This window comes from Zalophus californianus, chromosome 7, assembly GCF_009762305.2.
Source record: "Zalophus californianus isolate mZalCal1 chromosome 7, mZalCal1.pri.v2, whole genome shotgun sequence".
NCBI classification, from domain to species: Eukaryota; Metazoa; Chordata; class Mammalia; order Carnivora; family Otariidae; genus Zalophus; species Zalophus californianus.
This window is the reverse complement of record NC_045601.1, coordinates 107,912,568-107,930,406: the sequence shown is the minus strand read 5'-3', so window position 1 is coordinate 107,930,406 and position 17,839 is coordinate 107,912,568. Positions and strand designations below refer to the sequence as shown.

Sequence of the window (17,839 nt, the reverse complement as noted above, 5' to 3'; positions counted from 1 at the left end):
GTGGGACTCGATCCCGGGACTCCAGGATCATGACCTGAGCCGAAGGCAGTCGCTTAACCAACTGAGCCACCCAGGCGCCCAAGCATCTAACTCTTGATTTTGGCTCAGATCATGATCTCAGGGTCGTGAGATCCAGCCTTGTGTCAGGCTCCGTGCTCAGTGGGGAGTCTGCTTGAGATTCTCTCCCGCTCACTCACTTGCTCTCTCTTTTTCAAATAAATAAATAAATAAATCTTAAAAAAGAATGAGTGCACTAGGCTCAGTTACCTGAGTGTTTGGCTTCTGTGTTGCATATTGGATTGCTGTGAGGATTACAGGAGATGGTTTTGATATATATGAATGCCAGTTCAGATCATCAAAACCACATGTGTTGAATATGTACATACCTAAAGTCTGCTGTTTTATGATTAAATGGAAGCTTCTTAGGCTCATTAATAAAACTTGCACCCTTTTATTGCAGCCCTGTGGTTTCAGATATGGCACTTACAGCATTGGGCCCAGCACAAACTCAGGTCCCTGAACAGAGACAGTTTGTTACCTGTATATTGTGTCAAGAGGAGCAAGAGGTGAAGGTGGAGAGCAAGGCAATGGTTCTGGCAGCATTTGTTCAAAGATCAACTGTATTATCAAAAAACAGGAGTAAATTCATTCAGGATCCAGGTAAGTCATAGCTAGATCCTCTCCTCCCTCTTAATGACTGTCACTCAGTGTGGCACGAAGTTTTATTAAGCTAATAATAACTCCAGAGGGTTGGTGGTATCTTAGGCAGCTATCTTAGACAGAATTTTCCAGTTGACAGATGTGGAAACACTCCAGAAAGTTAAGTATCAGTTATGAATTGAATTCAATAACTGGTAAATAACAGGGATTCAAAAGAAAGCTTTTCTTTGTGATACAGCATTAACATACTTGATACCTAACAATCTTTCCCCTTCTTTGATACACTTGTAAAGTCCTAATAATTAGTTGGCACACTGAAATAATAATAATTTTGTCTCCTGGATAGATCCAAAGTGGGATCTCTTGGGAACAGTTGTGTGAGTTACCTATGTGAAAAGTAGTCCTTGAGCCAGATTCTGATACAAGGTAGTGACAATATTACTGATATGGTTTCCCGGAAAGCAGACTCTTAAAATAGAGATTACCATGCAGGACATTTATTTGGGAGAGCCTTGGAATCAACATGTGTGGAATGGAGAGGAAGGGAGCAGGTTTGGGCAAAGGGAGAAGTTGAGCTTTAATGCAATCCCCCAAAGGCTTCATTGCACCCCATTGGAACTCTGGAGCTAGATGGCCCTTCGGAGGTGTCCTGCGTTAGAGCAAGGGGAATTGGGTCTTTAAACCCCAACACTGATCAGTGACTGGTTGTGGGCCACCCCTGCAAAGATGTGTGACTTTGAGCGAAGCAGTTGCCACTTGAAGAATATCGGTGAAGTGCCCTCTTCCAGCTGCTAAGGAGAGGGAGTGAATCATTATTCCTCCAGGGGCATCTAAGCTGCACATTATAGTTTCCACCACAGACACTTTAATATCTCTACTCTTAAGACTTGTTTATATGTGCATATGCCTCAACAATTCCATTAAACTTCTTGAGAGTGGGAACTGTGTCTTAATTTCCAAAGCACTTATTTAGCAAGTACCTTTTACATCGTAGAATTGAAAACCCACTGGTAGGATAGCCTTTTCTCCATAAGGAAAGTCTTCACAGTGTGGCTGTCAAGCACCTAGTTGAGAAAGATTGGTCTGCTTCATCTTAAAAAATGATCATTTGAACTCAGCATTTTATAGATTTCATTCCAGGCCAAAGATTAAAGTTATCAATTTTATTTAGTTATTTTGGCCATAAGAAGGTTTTCCAAATGCTTTCACAGCTTATGTCTGGAAAGATTTTCTTTATGCTATGACACTTGCAACTGTTGTAGTATATAAAGCAAAATGAAACGAGTAATTCTTTATAAAATGTTACGAATTTCTAAGATCATACTAATTTATGTAGAGAATTCAAAAAATTCTGAAAAGCCAAGCACCCATCTTAATTTGTCTTCATGTTTTCATCTCTTTTGAATATAAAAAATTAGCACCAGGACAGAAGACTGTCCAAATTAATTATTTTTTCCCATCTGGGCTGCTGTCCTGGACATTTTGCTCCCACTTTGGCTCTGGTACAGTGATTGTGACTGCTCTTTGCATGAGTGTCTTTAGGCAGAATCTTCTTTAGGGGGCACCCCATTATTGCCAAAACACCTTTTTTGTTGCAGATATTATGACCCAGCTCCCTAAAGTATTAAAGGCAGCCCCGTGAAGGATATCCCTCTTAACAAGTTTGGGGCTTTTGGAAGGAATGGGAGTCTCTCAGTGCCCTGAAAGCATGGAATGTTCAAAAGAGTAGATATACATAATACAGAATTCCAGTTTCAGTTAACAATTCAGGGATGTTTCATTTGCTCAGGATAATAAAAATTAGAGAGTCCTGCTTTCTGAATAATCCAGGGTCTTGCATAAATTACTGATATCTTGAAGGAATAAACTAGCCTTTCATTTCAAGTTTACAACCCCTTATCAAGGATTTCACAATTTAAAGTTGTACATTTATTATAGGAAGATTAATTGCTTGGTTTTTTGTTTTGTTTTGTTTTTTTGTTTGTTTGTTTTGTAATGCAGAAAAATATGATCCATTATTCATGCACCCTGATCTGTCTTGCGGAACACACACTGGTAGCTGTGGGCACATTATGCATGCCCATTGTTGGCAAAGGTAATTTATATTCTTAATATTAGTCAAGAGAAGCTTATCCGAAGGTTCAAAATTAACTTTCTAAATAAAGGATATTTCATTCTAGAAAAAGAGAGAAAGAACTAGAGATGCTGAAGAAAAACCTGCATATCACTTGCTAATAACAAAATTGAGCTGATTTGTCATACATGTTAAAGGAGTAATTTAGAAACTTCATAGTATATCATATATATCTTTTAATGTGGGGATCTGTATTAGCTAACAAATTGAACAAAGAAAAAGATTTTTACGGTGGCATAAACCCTAGATGAGTGATGTCTTCCCAGGGTGTTCACTCTTGACTCTAAAGGTATTAGTACTTGCCTTGTTACTTCCTGAGATTGTCCTGGCTCCCCGATCTAAGATGGGATAACCTCAAATTTGTTCTACTTTTGTGCTTTCTATTCTCCTGCAAAACCAACAAATCAATGCTATTATCTTAGCACTGTGCTTATTCAGTGATCATGCACTTCTGCTAGCAAATAGCCACCGACCCTGGGAAAGTGACAAGACAGCACTGGGACCAAGAAATGTGAAGATTTTAATTCTTGTATTGTGGAAACAAATTAGTTAAAACATTGAAGCTTGTGGCTCTCATTGAGAAAAATTACCGTTGTTTTTGATACCTCATGTTCTCTAATTGTAAAGGTATTTTGATTCCGTTCAAGCTAAAGAACAGCGAAGGCAACAGAGATTGCGCTTACATACCAGCTACGATGTGGAAAATGGAGAATTCCTTTGTCCCCTCTGTGAGTGCTTGAGTAATACTGTAATTCCTCTGCTGCTGCCTCCACGAAATATTTTTAACAGGTAAGTTTGGGCCCATAAAACCTTTGTATTTAAGCAGTAGTTTTCCTTTGAAGATAATGAGATGATAAACCAGAGAGGGAAGAAATCACTCTAGATAATCACATAATGTTTTCCAGTTACTTTTTTTCATGTAATCATTTCTTCTGGTAGACCTGTGAAATGCAACTTTGGTTCTTAGAAAGGAACAAGACAAAATTTAATAGTTTCTTGGTCATCTGTATACATTATAGAAGGTGTAAAATTCCTGTGTGTTTATGAAAACGATCTCCTTTAGTCCTAGGACTCTACTTTAAATATCTTCCTCATACTTTACAAGGTATGTTCAGTAAATTGATAGGGGGTGGAGGAGCTACTTAAACTGAATTTATTGAATATTCTAACAAATAGAATTTTTTACAATTTACTGGCTGGTAATACCCTCAGGGGTTGGGCCAAAAAAATGAAAATCTGTTATGTTTTTAAAATGGAAGATTTTTGTTATTTTTATGTTATTTCAAATTTCTAGGATGCTTCTAGTTAATAGAAGTATTGGACATTCTCGTTTCAAATATGAATTTGATACTGTTGCTATTCAAAGCTGGTTTTTATATCTCAGTTTAGAATTATGCTATCTACCTTACATGCACAAATCCTAATTTAAGTTTTGTGAATATAAATCATCTATTAATTTTTGTGCTATTTGGATTCAACTCAAAGCAAAGTTCTTTTCTCTTCAGTTTTAGGAATTCAAACTATGGTGTCTCAGTTTATCCTACCACAAAATCTTCTTAAAACACTAGTAGATTTGAGTGTAAGCTCATGCTTTTTAATCATGGTGACTTACATCTGCATTTGAACTGATAAATTAATCATTGTTAGATTAAGGACTCACTGCATATAAGAAGAAAAAAAAATTACCTTTGTTGTGTTTCACACATCACTTTTGTTTTTGTTTTTTTTTCCCATGAAGGTCAATTACATCATAGTCATGAAGAACACAGGTTTTTTTGGAGTCTGATATAACTGGGTTTGAATGCCAGATCTGTCCTTTTATGTAGTCTTAGTCAAGTTACATAGCTCTAAACCTCAGTCTCCTCATCTGTAAAATGGGGAAAATAATGTAACCTATTACATAAGAGTATTTTGAGGATTAAGTCTAGTACTGTAAAATGCTTTTACTGAGTGTCACATAATAATAAATCTTAGTGGTGGTGCTGTGATTGTTTAAGAAATATTAATATTTCTTAGAATTTTAATATTATTAAAACTCCAGTACTGGGAAAAAAGTGAAATTTTTAATAAATAATATTAGCCTCATAGTAACAAATATCTTTTCATTTCCACTGGCAAATATCTATTATTTTTATAAGGTACCAGATTTTCCCCTAGCTTTTTTTTTTAATATTTGAAGTATGTTTAAATTACTATGCCCATGAGCATTTAGAGTCTTTTTGTATCTTAAACTAAGCAGCAGCAACAGAATACTAAACAGTCTCTATCATCTTCTCTAGCAGGTTTAATATTTCAGACCAACCAAAACTGACTCAGTGGATTAGAACAATCTCTCAGCAAATAAAAGCATTACAGGTTCTTAGGAAAGAAGAAAGTACTCCTAGTAAGTTCTCATAAGTTCATTTTTCCCCTAAAGTCTGAGATCGTTGGAAAATGTAGCTCCAGAAGAAGTTGTTTAAGACTATTTTAAAAGTGAAACCTCTCATTTTTAAAATTTGACTTACTCTAATTTTCTTTGTCTTAATGAACTAATTTTGACTTTACTACAGCATTCCTTATTCCTTGAAAAACATACAAGCTTATGTGAAGTTTATAATAAATACTTCTCACTTATTCCCCCATTTTATTGAAGAGCTTCTGGAGGTGGGGGAATGTAACTGAGTGTTGCAGAGCCAGCTTTAGTTTGTGGTGGGCTGACTCACTTTATTGTTGGCATTACCATAGACTCCTCAAGTTTCATAAATATGTACTGCCCTTAACAACCTCGCAGGAAAGCAGTCTGAGCAGAATTTATGTCATTGGTTTTTATTAAAACAAAATAGCATACTCTCCTTACCTTCCCTAGCTGTGTTCTAGTGGCTATACTATTAGGAAAAGCGTAGTTGACTGCAAAAGGTGCCTTGGTCAATCAGCAGTAGTATTTCTCATGCTTCGAATGTACGTTAGGACAGTTATAAATGGGAATCTTTCCTGTAATTTTTTAATTTCTTTGACCTACCTGTATTTAGAATGAAATTTATGACTGAAATTTACAGAACTACTGTAGACTGATGAATAATAATATAAAATGCTTATTTCTTTAGATACTGCTTCTTCAAAGAATTCAGAAAATTTGCATGAATTGCAGCTCCCTGAAGGGTTTAGGCCTGATTTTCATCCTAAGTGAGTATATTATTTGATTTCTTTCAAACTTGTTCCACTTGAAATGAAAAATGAGGTGGTTAGAATGTGATTTGTCAAACTAGGGAGCAAAATATTATAAGACATTGATCTTGAAATCTGAGGTTTAAGGATTACATGATGATATTTATTGTGGGTGTATTGATAAAAAACAAAGAACCATGTGACATGCTTTACTCTCATCAACCTCTCCTAGTCTGCATTGCTGACTCCCTGCTCTACCCTCACCTGGCTCTCCCCGGCAACAGCTAATCAGTACATCTAATTCTAAACTGTTCAGCTTCCCCACCAAGTCCTGTGCTTTCCTTCCGACTTTCATATTTCTGGCGATGGCTCCACCAGTGTCTTCGTAATTCAGGATCAAAACCAGAATATTTTCAGCCCTGTTTTAAGTAAATTAATTATAAAGTATAGTATAGATTATAGAGCCAAACTGCAACTGCTTGATTCAGTCCCCAGCACCACTACTTACTAGCTGTGCTACTTTTTTCCAATTACTTGACCTCTCTGTACCTCAGTTTCCTCATCTGTAAAGTGAGAGTACTGATATTTACATTGTCAGTGTTGTGAAGATAAAGTGACATGACGTATGTAAAGCCAGTTGGATGCCATGCTTGGCATGTACTAAGTAACTCAAGAAAAATCTCGGTCCTTTGCCTCCCACATGCCCTATCTCCCTCCCCATGGAGGAGTCCTATGATACTGTTTTATTTCTTCTGCCATTTCCATATATCTAATTAAAATGCTTAGTTGACTGTCTCTTGATTTATCATTTTTAAACCATTCTCTTTCTGTTGACTGGCAATTTAAAATTCAACCCTTAACCTCTGCCCTATCCACTGCTCCTCACCAGTGTCCAAGTAATTTCAGTTTTTAGTTAAATTGGTTGACAATTTTTACATTATGATTGTCTCTACTGATAGAAGTTATATGTTATGATTTTATTTCCTTATATAATTTTGTCTTTTTGGTGGTTAATAATCACCTTATATCTTTCATGTACTTGGTTTTCTATGTGTGTATTACTTCCCCCCACAGACACCCATGGGGTAATAGATCTGTCAGATGTCTAGCAGTAGCTTTTCTTAAAGTGCTCAGATACATCAGATGATCTGTTCTGGAACCCCCCCCCCCCCAGCAACCTGTGTCCTCCTGTACTGATCAGGACAAGGCACAGTTGTCACCCCGAGACTTCCCCTGGCTATACCCCTCATATTTCCATGCATCGCATTTTGTGCTCTTTCTTGATTTACTCCCTTGTTTTGCACAGGTGCACCCTTCAGCAGATTCCTAAGAAAGGGTGCCTGGGTGTTAAATTTTCATGTCTGAAAATATTTATTCATTGGTTCGGTTGATGGCTTGGGTATAGAATTGTAGGTTAGAAGAAGTTTTTCATCTAGATTTTGAAAGTAACATCTGTTGAGAAATTAACTCTATTCTGATTCCTATTCCTTTGTAGCTATTACTTCTGGAAACTGTTGGGATCTTCCCTTTAATTCCCAGTGTTCTAAAAATTTCTCTATAATGTTCCTTGGTATATGGATCTTTTCCTCATCCATTTTGCTACATTTTCGGTAGACTCTTTGAAGATTCATGTCCTTCAGTTGTGAAAATTGTTTTCTGTTTCTTAGACAATCTTCTTTTGGTTTTTCTGTTCTTTGAGATAGTCCTACTGTTAGCTCACTGTTGGCCCTCTTGGACTAATCCTCTAAATTTCTCACAAGTTTGCTGGTTTCTGTACTGTCTCTCTTTTCCCTGTATTCTTTGTTTCTGCCAGTTTGTTTGGGTTTATCTCTTTGATGTTTGATTCTTTCCTTAAATGTTTACCGTTCCTCGGGTGGCTATTCAAGAATAAGTCACTCAGAAGCTCCTTGGATACCTGGTGAGCAAGCTGGAGCTTGCTGACCTGTGAACTTCATGGGGAAATGATGAGGCCCCCACCGGTCTTTACTTGGGATCCCCAAATGCCAGTGTGTAAAATGGCTTCTTCCCCCAGAGGATTCTTCCCTGGAGAAACTAAAATCTATGGCAGTGGGTATACATTGCCAATGTTCTTAAGATGGAGAAAGAGGTCAGGGGTCCTTTGTTATGTAGGCTTCCACCAGATAGCTTGTTTTCAGCCTTGGGCCTCACCCCTGCCCACCAAAATAAAGTATAACTCTTCTCAGGCAGAGACAGTTTGCATGTCTTTAATTCCCGCTTTGTACACTCTATTTTTAAATAGTTTCAGTGGTTTAATTCCAACATAGCAAATGGCTGTTAAGAAACTGAACCATTTGATTAACACGAGCATATTGTTTTGAGCTAATTCTATACATGTTCACTTCAGGAACCCTTATTCTGAGAGCATAAAAGAAATGCTAACAACATTTGGAACTGCTACTTATAAGGTGGGACTAAAGGTTCATCCCAATGAGGAGGATCCCCGTGTGCCTATAATGTGTTGGGGTAGTTGTGCATACACCATCCAAAGCATAGGTAAGAGATTTACAGTTGTGTCTCTCTCTAAGTCACAAGCATGTGCTAACATGAATTATGTGTGGAAGCCTGTACTTAAATGAGATGTTTAAAGTGGCAATAATCTGGAGAAATAAAGACCTTGAAGCAGAAAGTCTATACTGACAAAATATTAGATTGACAGTTTATAAATTAAGCACAGCAACAGAGAACTCATTTTGGTGGTGCTTATAGCTTCTTGTCAGTTGAGAGGATGTGTTTTCAATTTTACTTTTCATTCAGAGTTAATTCTTGTGAAATGACTTAAAGATTTCAAAACCTGACAGTATTGGGCTTTCAGATGTACATAATATCCAGTGTATTTATCATCTTAACCATTTTTAATCTGCAGAAAGAATTTTAAGTGATGAAGATAAACCATTATTTGGTCCTTTGCCTTGCAGACTGGTAAGTTGTCCGTTTACTCGGTTCACGGAATGGTGGAATAGAAATCCAGTGGTTCTTTTTTAATCTTAAAAACCTGAAATGGTTATGTAAGCATAGGTTCATCACTCCTTTCATAGTAAAACCCATTTTCTGTAATGATAGTGAAGAAGTAATGTTTGTTTAATTTTTCATGATTTTGTTTTAAATAGGTTTGAGTTCTTCTCATCCAGAGATCCTGATTAAACACATGAAAAGTGGAAAAAAACTAAAAACAGTTCTTGTTCTTGAATTTTTAATGCTATAATTAGAAATATAAAACAACACATTTGACTACCTTTTATGAGCAATATGTAAATAAGTACAGATTAATGTCAAAACAGTACATTTACTACTGAGAAGAATGAAGAAGGAATATACAAAGCTTGCTAATTTTTACTGTGTAGTTAGTGTCAGTGTGATACACTGCCTGCTCTTCAAGTTGAAAATCATAAAAGTGCACTTAAGAGCAAAATCATGTAATTTTACTCATGTAGAATCACATGGGGAGTTTAAAAAATGCCTGGGCTCTACATGGGTCAATTAAATTAGAGTCTTCTGGAGATAGGCCCCAGGCGTTAATATTTTTTAAAAAACTTCTTAGGTGGGGATGCCTGGGTGGCTCAGTTGGTTAAGCAGCTGCCTTTGGCTCAGGTCATGATCTCAGGGTCCTGGGATAGAGTCCAGCATCGGGCTCCCCGCTCAGAAGGGAGCCTGCTTTTCCCTCTGCCTGCCGCTCCTCCTGCCTGTGCTCTCTAATAAAATCTTAAAAAAAAAAAAAAATTTCTTAGGTGCCAAGATTGACAACACAGATGTAAGAGCCTAACCAAGAAACAACCAATATAGAGGATACAGTTCAGTATGATCACTCAACAACTAGTTAATTTGTTGACTTTTGTTTTCACTGCAAACACTAGAGTCTCAGGACCCTTTTTTATGGTTTAAAGAATATAGTTTGTGGGGGCGCCTGGGTGGCTCAGTCTTTAAGCGTCTGCTTCTGGCTCAGGTCATGGTCCCAGGGTCCTGGGATCGAGCCCCACGTCGAGCTCCCTGCTCTGCAGGAAGCCTGCTTCTCCCTCTCCCGCTCCCCCTGCTTGTGTTCCCTCTCTCGCTGTCTCTCTCTGCCAAATAAATAAATAAAAAATCTTTAAAAAAAAAAAAAAAGAATATAGTTTGTGTATCAGAGGTACTCAACTAGGGGTTGTGCATTAAAATCCTCTTTGGAACTTTTTAAAAATAGAAATAACCTAAACCACTTTGGACTTGGAATATCTGGAAGTAAGACCTGGTATTAAAACTGTCCTGAATTGTGCCTTTATAGTAAATCAGCAGAATGGTAGTTCTTAACTATAAGATATATGATATAATGTTAAAATATATCAGAGTTGGCTGTGATTTTTTTTGCTACAGTAAATAAGAGTTGGTAATTTGTTGATTATTAAAAAGACAATCTGTGTACCCATCCAGTTGGTCAGCAGACTTTGTTGAACTCCTCTCCTGTATATTTGTCCCGTCCCTTTCATTCGTACTCCTACTTGTTTGATTCATATCATTTCTTGCCTAGATTATTATAGCAGTCTCTACCCTGAATCTTTTTCCTAATACAATATCAAAGGGTTCCTCCAAAAAGTAACAGTGACTATATCTCTTAAACCTTTTTTTTTTTTTAAGTTTATTTGTTTAAGTAATCTCTGTACCCAACGTGGGGCTCAAACTGAAAACTCCAGGATCAAGAGTTGCATACTGTACCGACTGAGCCAGCCAGGCGCCCCTATCTCTTAAACTTCTTAACTTGTTTCTCCATCATCACCTCCTGCCAATCCCCACATCCATGGTCCAAGCTGGCAGAACCATTGCCAGTCCCCAAATGCTAATTCCCAGGCCTTCCTCTCTGTTAGAGTGCCCCGAACAGACTCCTCTTTATGATGGCTCTTCAAGCTTTGCTTTCCCTGGGAAACCTCTGAGCCATGCCCTATGAGTGGGCTATCCCTTGTCTGTGATACTGCCTCCTTCAGTTGTCTCCTCCCCCTTTTCTTCCCCTCCCTCTCTGCTCACCCCAATCCCCCATCCCTCTGCCCTCCAGCCAGGACTGTGAGCTTCTTGAGTGCAGGAGAAGTGGGGTGAGTTTTCATTTTAAGATCTTCAAAACCATATATTAGTAGTCCTCAATATCTAGTGAACCAAACAACGTTACAGAAGATTTGGAAAACAGAGAATTAAGCAGAAAGAAAAAACTCATCAGTTCACCACCTATTTTTTTTTCATTAGCATGTTAAAACTTGATGACAGTTGATATTTACATGTAGTTTTGTTCCTGCTATATTCTTCACTTTACATCAAGATTTTTCTTATTGTTGCTACATGGTCCCCATAATAATTTTGATGGCTGCAGACACCCTGATTTGTTACATCCATCTTCTTGCGCATAGTTTCCCCAGTATTTGGAGGATTTCCCACATTTTAGAGCATCTCTTTATTTTTTTTTTTTTTTTTTTTTAAGATTTTATTTATTTATTTGAGAGAGAGAGAATGAGAGATAGAGAGCACGAGAGGGAAGAGGGTCAGAGGGAGAAGCAGACTCCCCGCCGAGCAGGGAGCCCGACGCGGGACTCGATCCCGGGACTCCAGGATCATGACCTGAGCCGAAGGCAGTCGCCTAACCAACTGAGCCACCCAGGCGCCCTAGAGCATCTCTTTAGAATAAATATAAAGAAATACTGCATCACCTTCTTGGGAGTCTTGGTTGTTTACAATTTGTCTTGATGCATGTATCTTTTTCCATAGCGAACCAGCAGCTTGGTTGCAAGGAGATAGCTTTGGTTTATTCTGCATACAATTAGATAGTCTTCATTCCATTCATTCCATGTTAGAGAAATGTCATTACAGATGACAGATTCACTTCCATACCACCTAGAAAGATCCAAGAAAGATATCATATGCATCCAGCTTTGCTTTGACTAGCTGTGCTTTGAACTAGGATTCCTGAAAGGATAGAACTACAGTTGACCCTTGAACAACATGGGTTTGAACTGAACGGGTTCACTTATACATGGGTGTGTGTGTGTGTGTGTGTGTGTGTGTGTGTGTGTGTGTGTGTGTGTGTGTGTGTGTGTGTACAGTGCCATAAATGTGTTTTCTCTTCCCCATGATTTTCTTACTATTTTCTTTTTTCTAGCTTCTTTTATTGTAAGAATACAGAGTATAATATATATACAAAAATGTGTTAATCAACTGTTTATGTCATCAGTAAGGCTTCTAGTCAGCAATAGGCTATTAAGTTTTGGAGGAGTGAAAAGTTATATGCAGATTTTCAACTGTGGGCAGGGAGGGCCTCGACTCCCCCAACCCCCGTGTTGTTCAAGGATCAAATATACCTTATACATAAGCTGGCTTCTTTGTTCATTGCATCAATCTCTTTATTTCAGGATGACTGTCTTAGGTCACTAACAAGATTTGCTGCAGCACATTGGACAGTGGCATCACTTTCAGTGGTACAAGGACACTTTTGTAAACTTTTTGCATGTGAGTATGAACACTTGTACTGTATATGGTAATTTCTCATCTTCTGTGATTTTGTTCTTAGTGGTGCAACTTCTCTCCATTAGGAAAAATATTTTGGTAATACTGTTTATGTGCAGGTTCTAGCTTAAAAATTAGTATGTATCTTGCAGAAAAATACATTTAAACTAGGCTATATGCATTTTTAAAATAATTTAATATTTATGTTGGCATATGAGATGTGCTAATGCATTTTTCTTTAACTATTTAGCATTGGTGCCAGATGACAACCATGGAGACCTTCCATGCATATTAGATATTGACATGTTTCATTTGTTGGTGAGTATCTTGTGATTTGTGTTTGAAATTCTCTTTATCTTACTATATCTATATCTAATAACTATCTTAGACTTGGTGAGTGTAAAGGCAAACAGGAGGAGTTGTCATCTATTCTTAATACTTTTGAGTATAATTCTTTTCCCAGGAGCCTCAAAAAAGAAAATGTTAAGGAATATAGTTGAGAGGCTTGACCTCTCTTATTTTACTTTGTGACTGAGGTCAGTCAGTAATTTAGCCTCTTTACATTTTTTACCCATAAAGAAATAGAAATAACACTAGTAATATAAGGGCTGCTGCTGACCCATACAGTGCTTTGGGACAGATAAACCCTATGGTCACATTACTTAGCAACAGACAGCCCTTTTCTGTGATTTAAGGAAAAGTGGTCTTCTGAGCAGGTGCATTCTAGTGCCAGGACACAGCACTGGCCAGGCAGTGGGTAGCTAACCTTCAGCCCCACATCAGCTGGGTCCCCTTACATGGGACAGTGAGGGCACCATCACACATAGCAATCCCACGTGCTGTCCCCTTAACCTCTTTGGGCATCAGGTTCTGAACCTTTAAGTTGGTTAGTCCCTATCCTATATGATTGTGTCAGAATTCAGTGGAACAAGCGGTGTAAAGAGCTTAGAGCACCATGTCCCTAGTAAATGTTAGCCATTGTTACTGATTCTGGGACTCGTGTAAAGACCACCACCACTAGCCCCACTGGATAGGCAGCAGGAGGCTCACAGGCAAGCTAGCATTTATTGTGCACCTGACTGCTTTCACATCCATTCTCAGTTAGCCCTTATATCCTTACTACTCTGAGGTATGAAAAACACACACATATATATATATATATTAGGTCTAGTTTACCAGCAAGAAAACTGAGGCTCAAAGGTGTTAACTTGTCTAAAAAGCCCATAAAAGGAACTGGGATTCATATCTAGATTTTTGTGTGTCCAGAATCCATGGGTTTTTTTTTCCACTGCTCACTCCCTAGGAAGATTTCAAGTGTTATCTTTATTATTACTAACAATAAGATGTATTGGGGAATCACTGGACATAGGAAATGATAGTACTTATGCAGACTCTTATTAGGCCACAAGTCATTTCACTTAGCCAATCCCTGTGGAATTTCTAGCATGTGCCCTTTAAGAACAAAGATTTCTGAAGGGGAGAGGCTGAGCTCAGAAGGGGATCATGTTAAGAAACTGGAAATGTCTTCAGCTGTGGAAGGAAAGGTGACCTGTCTGACCCTTGGCATTTGGTATCTAGGTGGGCTTGGTGCTCGCTTTCCCTGCGTTGCAGTGTCATGATTTTTCTGGGATCAGCCTTGGCACTGGAGACCTTCACGTTTTCCATCTGGTTACTATGGCACATATCGTACAGATCTTACTTACCTCATGTACAGGTAACTCCTTTTTTTTTTTTTAGCTTTTTGAAGGGCGAAGTACTTGAGTTTTCTGTTTTAAAAACAAAAGTAAGAGATGGGACACCTGGGTGGCTCAGTCGGTTCAGCGTCTGCCTTTGGCTCAGGTCATGATCCCAGGGTCCTGGGATCCAGCCCTACATCAGGCTTCTTGCTCAGAGGGGAGTCTGTTTCTCCCTCTGCCTACCATTCCCCCTGCTTGTGCTCTCTCTCTCTCTCTAATAAATAAAATCTTAAAAAAAAAAGAGGAAGAGGTGCCTAGACAAGAATATTGCATAAATTATAATTAGGCCACTTTTTTTTCTGTTTATCCTCATGTGGAAAGTTTTGAAACCAATTTCTTCTAGTAAAATCCCCTAGCAATGTGAATGTTTTTACTTATTTTTTATTTCATAAGTTCAGTAATAGTTGAGTACCATAGAATGTATGTATATTTAGCTGATTTTCTCAAAGCCTGCTGGCTTCTTGTTATGATGGAGATTGACACTGTGCTCACAGCTGGGGGTTAAAGTTCTTTGTATTTTGTGGGGATATTTTCAGATATGTGCAAATATAGGAATCTATTTGAGCACTTAAATGATGTGGTCATCCATAAGCAAATACGGGATACTAATATTTCCACATCTTTCAGAAGAGAATGGCATGGATCAAGAAAATCCTGCTGGTGAAGAAGAATTAGCAGTTCTTGCTTTGTATAAAACACTTCAGCAGTATACAGGAAGGTGAGATCATAATCTTTACATCATCACACTTCCCCGAATATTAGTGGGTGATAGTATGAGAAAGGAATTCTTTTGTTGAAAAAGGGAAATTGCTGCCTGTTGACATGTTTAAAAGAGAAGATAAGGGAGTGATCTGCAGGACTCCTTTAATTTTAATATACTAACATGATTGGAAATCTCTGAGAAAGGAGTAATATATGGAGCTTCCCATGTGTATTTGGCCATGGAGCCTTTATTTTGCTCAGAGGATTTGTCATGGACTAGTGAAAATATGGAACTTACTTTGAAAAGTACTATTCTAAAATATATGTTGTCTCACTAGGAATTTTAAAATGCAAATTAAGTCAGCATAATATATTTTTAAGGTAATATCCAGGACTGGATGGATGGAGTGCAAGGAAATTATTAAAATTCACATATTGTTGGAGTCATTTGGATTTGGTACAGCAGTTTCACTTGGTTTTTTAACAGTGTATGTCAAAAACCATAATGTTTATTCTTTGAGTTATCCCATTTCTGACAATGCATGCTAATAAAATAATTCAACATATAGAAAAACCTATTGGCATAAAGATGTACACTGTGATATTGTTTATATTAGCAAAGAATTTAAAGCAGTCGCAGTGTTTGCTTACAGGGGAATAATTTGCTGAATTGTGATTGATGTATTCCAGAAATTACAATTCTGATAAAAATTATATTTTATGATGTTCTGAAAAACAATTTTATATTTCATATGTTAGAACTATAACTATGTAAGACATAGATAAGTGTGAAATAGAAATAGCTAGAATAGTAGTGCTGATAAAAATTTCTAGAATAGTGGGAGTTTTTTATTTTCCGAATTTTCTCTTTATATAGCTATATTACTTTTATATATTTTAATAACAGCATTGATGGCTATAGCACCATTTATGCCTGACATCCCATAATGGTGCCACCCACTCCTTTTAAGCCTCGTGCCACTAATTCCAAATAGCAGTTGTCCCTGTTTTCACGCTGTGCTATACCTAGAATGACCTTTCCTCATTAGATTTTCCAATTATCATTTTTCTCTTTTTAGTTCCTTGAAAGAAACGCCATCTGGCTGGCATCTGTGGAGGAATGTCAGAAATGGAATCATGCCTTTCCTGAAGTGTTCTGCTTTGTTTTTTCACTACTTAAATGGAGTTCCCTCCCCACCTGAAATTCAAGGTAATTTCTGATTTCTTTCAAAATGTAGGAAATGTATGTAGTCTTTCACTCCAGCAGTTTATAATTAAAGTGACTTGCAAAAATGAAAGCTTAGGGGGCACCTGGTTGGCTCAGTCGGTTAAGCATCCAACTTTGCATTTTGACTTAGGTCATGATCTCAGTGTCATGAGATCAAACCCTGTGTCGGGCTTCATGCTGGGTGTGGAGCCAGCTTAAGATTCTCTCCCTCTCTCTCTGTCCCTCCCCCCCCAACTTGGGCACACACACCCCCCCCAAAAAAAGAAAACTTAGAACATAAGCTAATTGACTGTGGTGATGTACACAATTACAGAATAAAAATGCATATTTATGTATATATGTCTGATTTTATTTGGCTCTCAGGAAATGTACTGCTTTTATGTACAAAAACTTACTAGGTTTACTTTAAGAGTTAGAATGTTCAGTTATATGTTATTCATAAACTAGGTTCTTCAGATAATAAAAGGTGAAAACTCACAATGTCAGTTAACTTGAAATGTGTGGCATTAATGTTCAGAATACCAATAATTGCATATATATGATTTTAATGTAGGAATTCGTTTGCTATTTAACAGTTATTTTCTATGTTCTGTTTCAATTCATTTCATAAAAGTGTAGTATCAAGGCAGACTTAAAGTTTACTGTCTCTGTACCCCATAGTGACTGGCACAGGGCAACGGGTGCCCACAGGTGAGATTGCCCTCTCAAAGTCTGTTGACTGGCACCTTCATTCAGCTAATAGTCTAGACTTCCTAATCATTTGCAGTGATGAGTAAGGGTAGTGCTTAAATCCATCTTTCATGATAAAATCATCTATTTCTGTACTGCTTTATCCTTTTCCAGAGCACCCATATGTTATTTTTGTCATTTATTTGTTCACACATAGCCCCAGTGAAGTAGATTGGGCTGGTACACCATTTTTCAAATGGTAAAACTGAGACACAAAGCAATTGTGACCAGTTTGGTGTGGGAGCTGCCTGGTTCTGCTCTCAGTTGTGCCATTTTCTGTGGACCCCTTCCACATGCTCTTTTGTGAACTTCCTACAAATTACATATCGGGGCGCCTGGGTGGCTCAGTCATTAAGCGTCTGCCTTCACCTCAGGTCATGATCCCAGGGTCCTGGGATAGATCCCTGTGTCGGGCTCCCTGCTCTGCGGGGAGCCTGCTTCTCCCTCTCCCACTCCCACTGCTTGTGTTCCCTCTCTCTGTGTCTCTCTCTGTCAAATAAATAAATAAAATCTTTAAAAAAAAAAAGTTACATATCTAGTAAATCCAAACTCTTTCATCATGCTTTCAAGTTCTGCTATTACTTCCTCTCCTACAGGATGTACTCTTAGCTGTTACATGCATCACTCTTCTCTTCTCCGTTTGCAGTTTCTGGAACAAGCCATTTTGAACATTTGTGTAACTACCTTTCCCTGCCAAACAACCTCATTTGCCTTTTTCAAGAAAATGAGATAACAAAATTACTGATTGAAAGGTAATGATTATACACTTTTCTTCTATTATATTGAATAGTTCTGTGGAAACAAACTTAGGTTTATCACATATTACGTAATTTTTAGATAGTGAGCCTGGCAGAATTCAATCTGTGTAATTCATCCTATAAGGATTAGACCTTCTTAGTTAAGAATTTACCTTTGTGGCAAGGTTTTTGCCAAGCTAGTGAATAGCATAAGCAGATTTGCTTGGAAGGAATGTAGTGGTAGGAATGTTTATTTCCTCGTATTAACTTACTTGTTAAGGACTCTGTTCTGTAA

The 17,839-nt window shown here is 37.7% G+C and overlaps 1 protein-coding gene across 5 annotated transcripts in view; it reads left to right on the top strand.

Annotated features, from left to right (window-relative positions):
- UBR2 (ubiquitin protein ligase E3 component n-recognin 2) overlaps window positions 1-17,839 on the top strand; it is a 118,057-nt gene that overhangs the window by 89,186 nt on the left and 11,032 nt on the right. For 3 of the 5 annotated variants that reach the window (XM_027601321.2, XM_027601318.2, XM_027601319.2), the window contains exons 30-42: window positions 461-660; window positions 2,662-2,755; window positions 3,422-3,583; window positions 5,074-5,177; window positions 5,878-5,956; window positions 8,304-8,452; window positions 8,823-8,878; window positions 12,319-12,415; window positions 12,663-12,730; window positions 13,991-14,126; window positions 14,776-14,866; window positions 15,930-16,060; window positions 17,454-17,559. In XM_027601321.2, coding sequence (XP_027457122.1) covers window positions 461-660; window positions 2,662-2,755; window positions 3,422-3,583; window positions 5,074-5,177; window positions 5,878-5,956; window positions 8,304-8,452; window positions 8,823-8,878; window positions 12,319-12,415; window positions 12,663-12,730; window positions 13,991-14,126; window positions 14,776-14,866; window positions 15,930-16,060; window positions 17,454-17,559 — 1,473 coding nt within the window. Of the gene's footprint in view, window positions 1-460; window positions 661-2,661; window positions 2,756-3,421; window positions 3,584-5,073; window positions 5,178-5,877; window positions 5,957-8,303; window positions 8,453-8,822; window positions 8,879-12,318; window positions 12,416-12,662; window positions 12,731-13,990; window positions 14,127-14,775; window positions 14,867-15,929; window positions 16,061-17,453; window positions 17,560-17,839 lie in introns of those variants that run through there. The other 2 variants (XM_027601320.2, XM_027601322.1) reach the window with 2 other exon arrangements.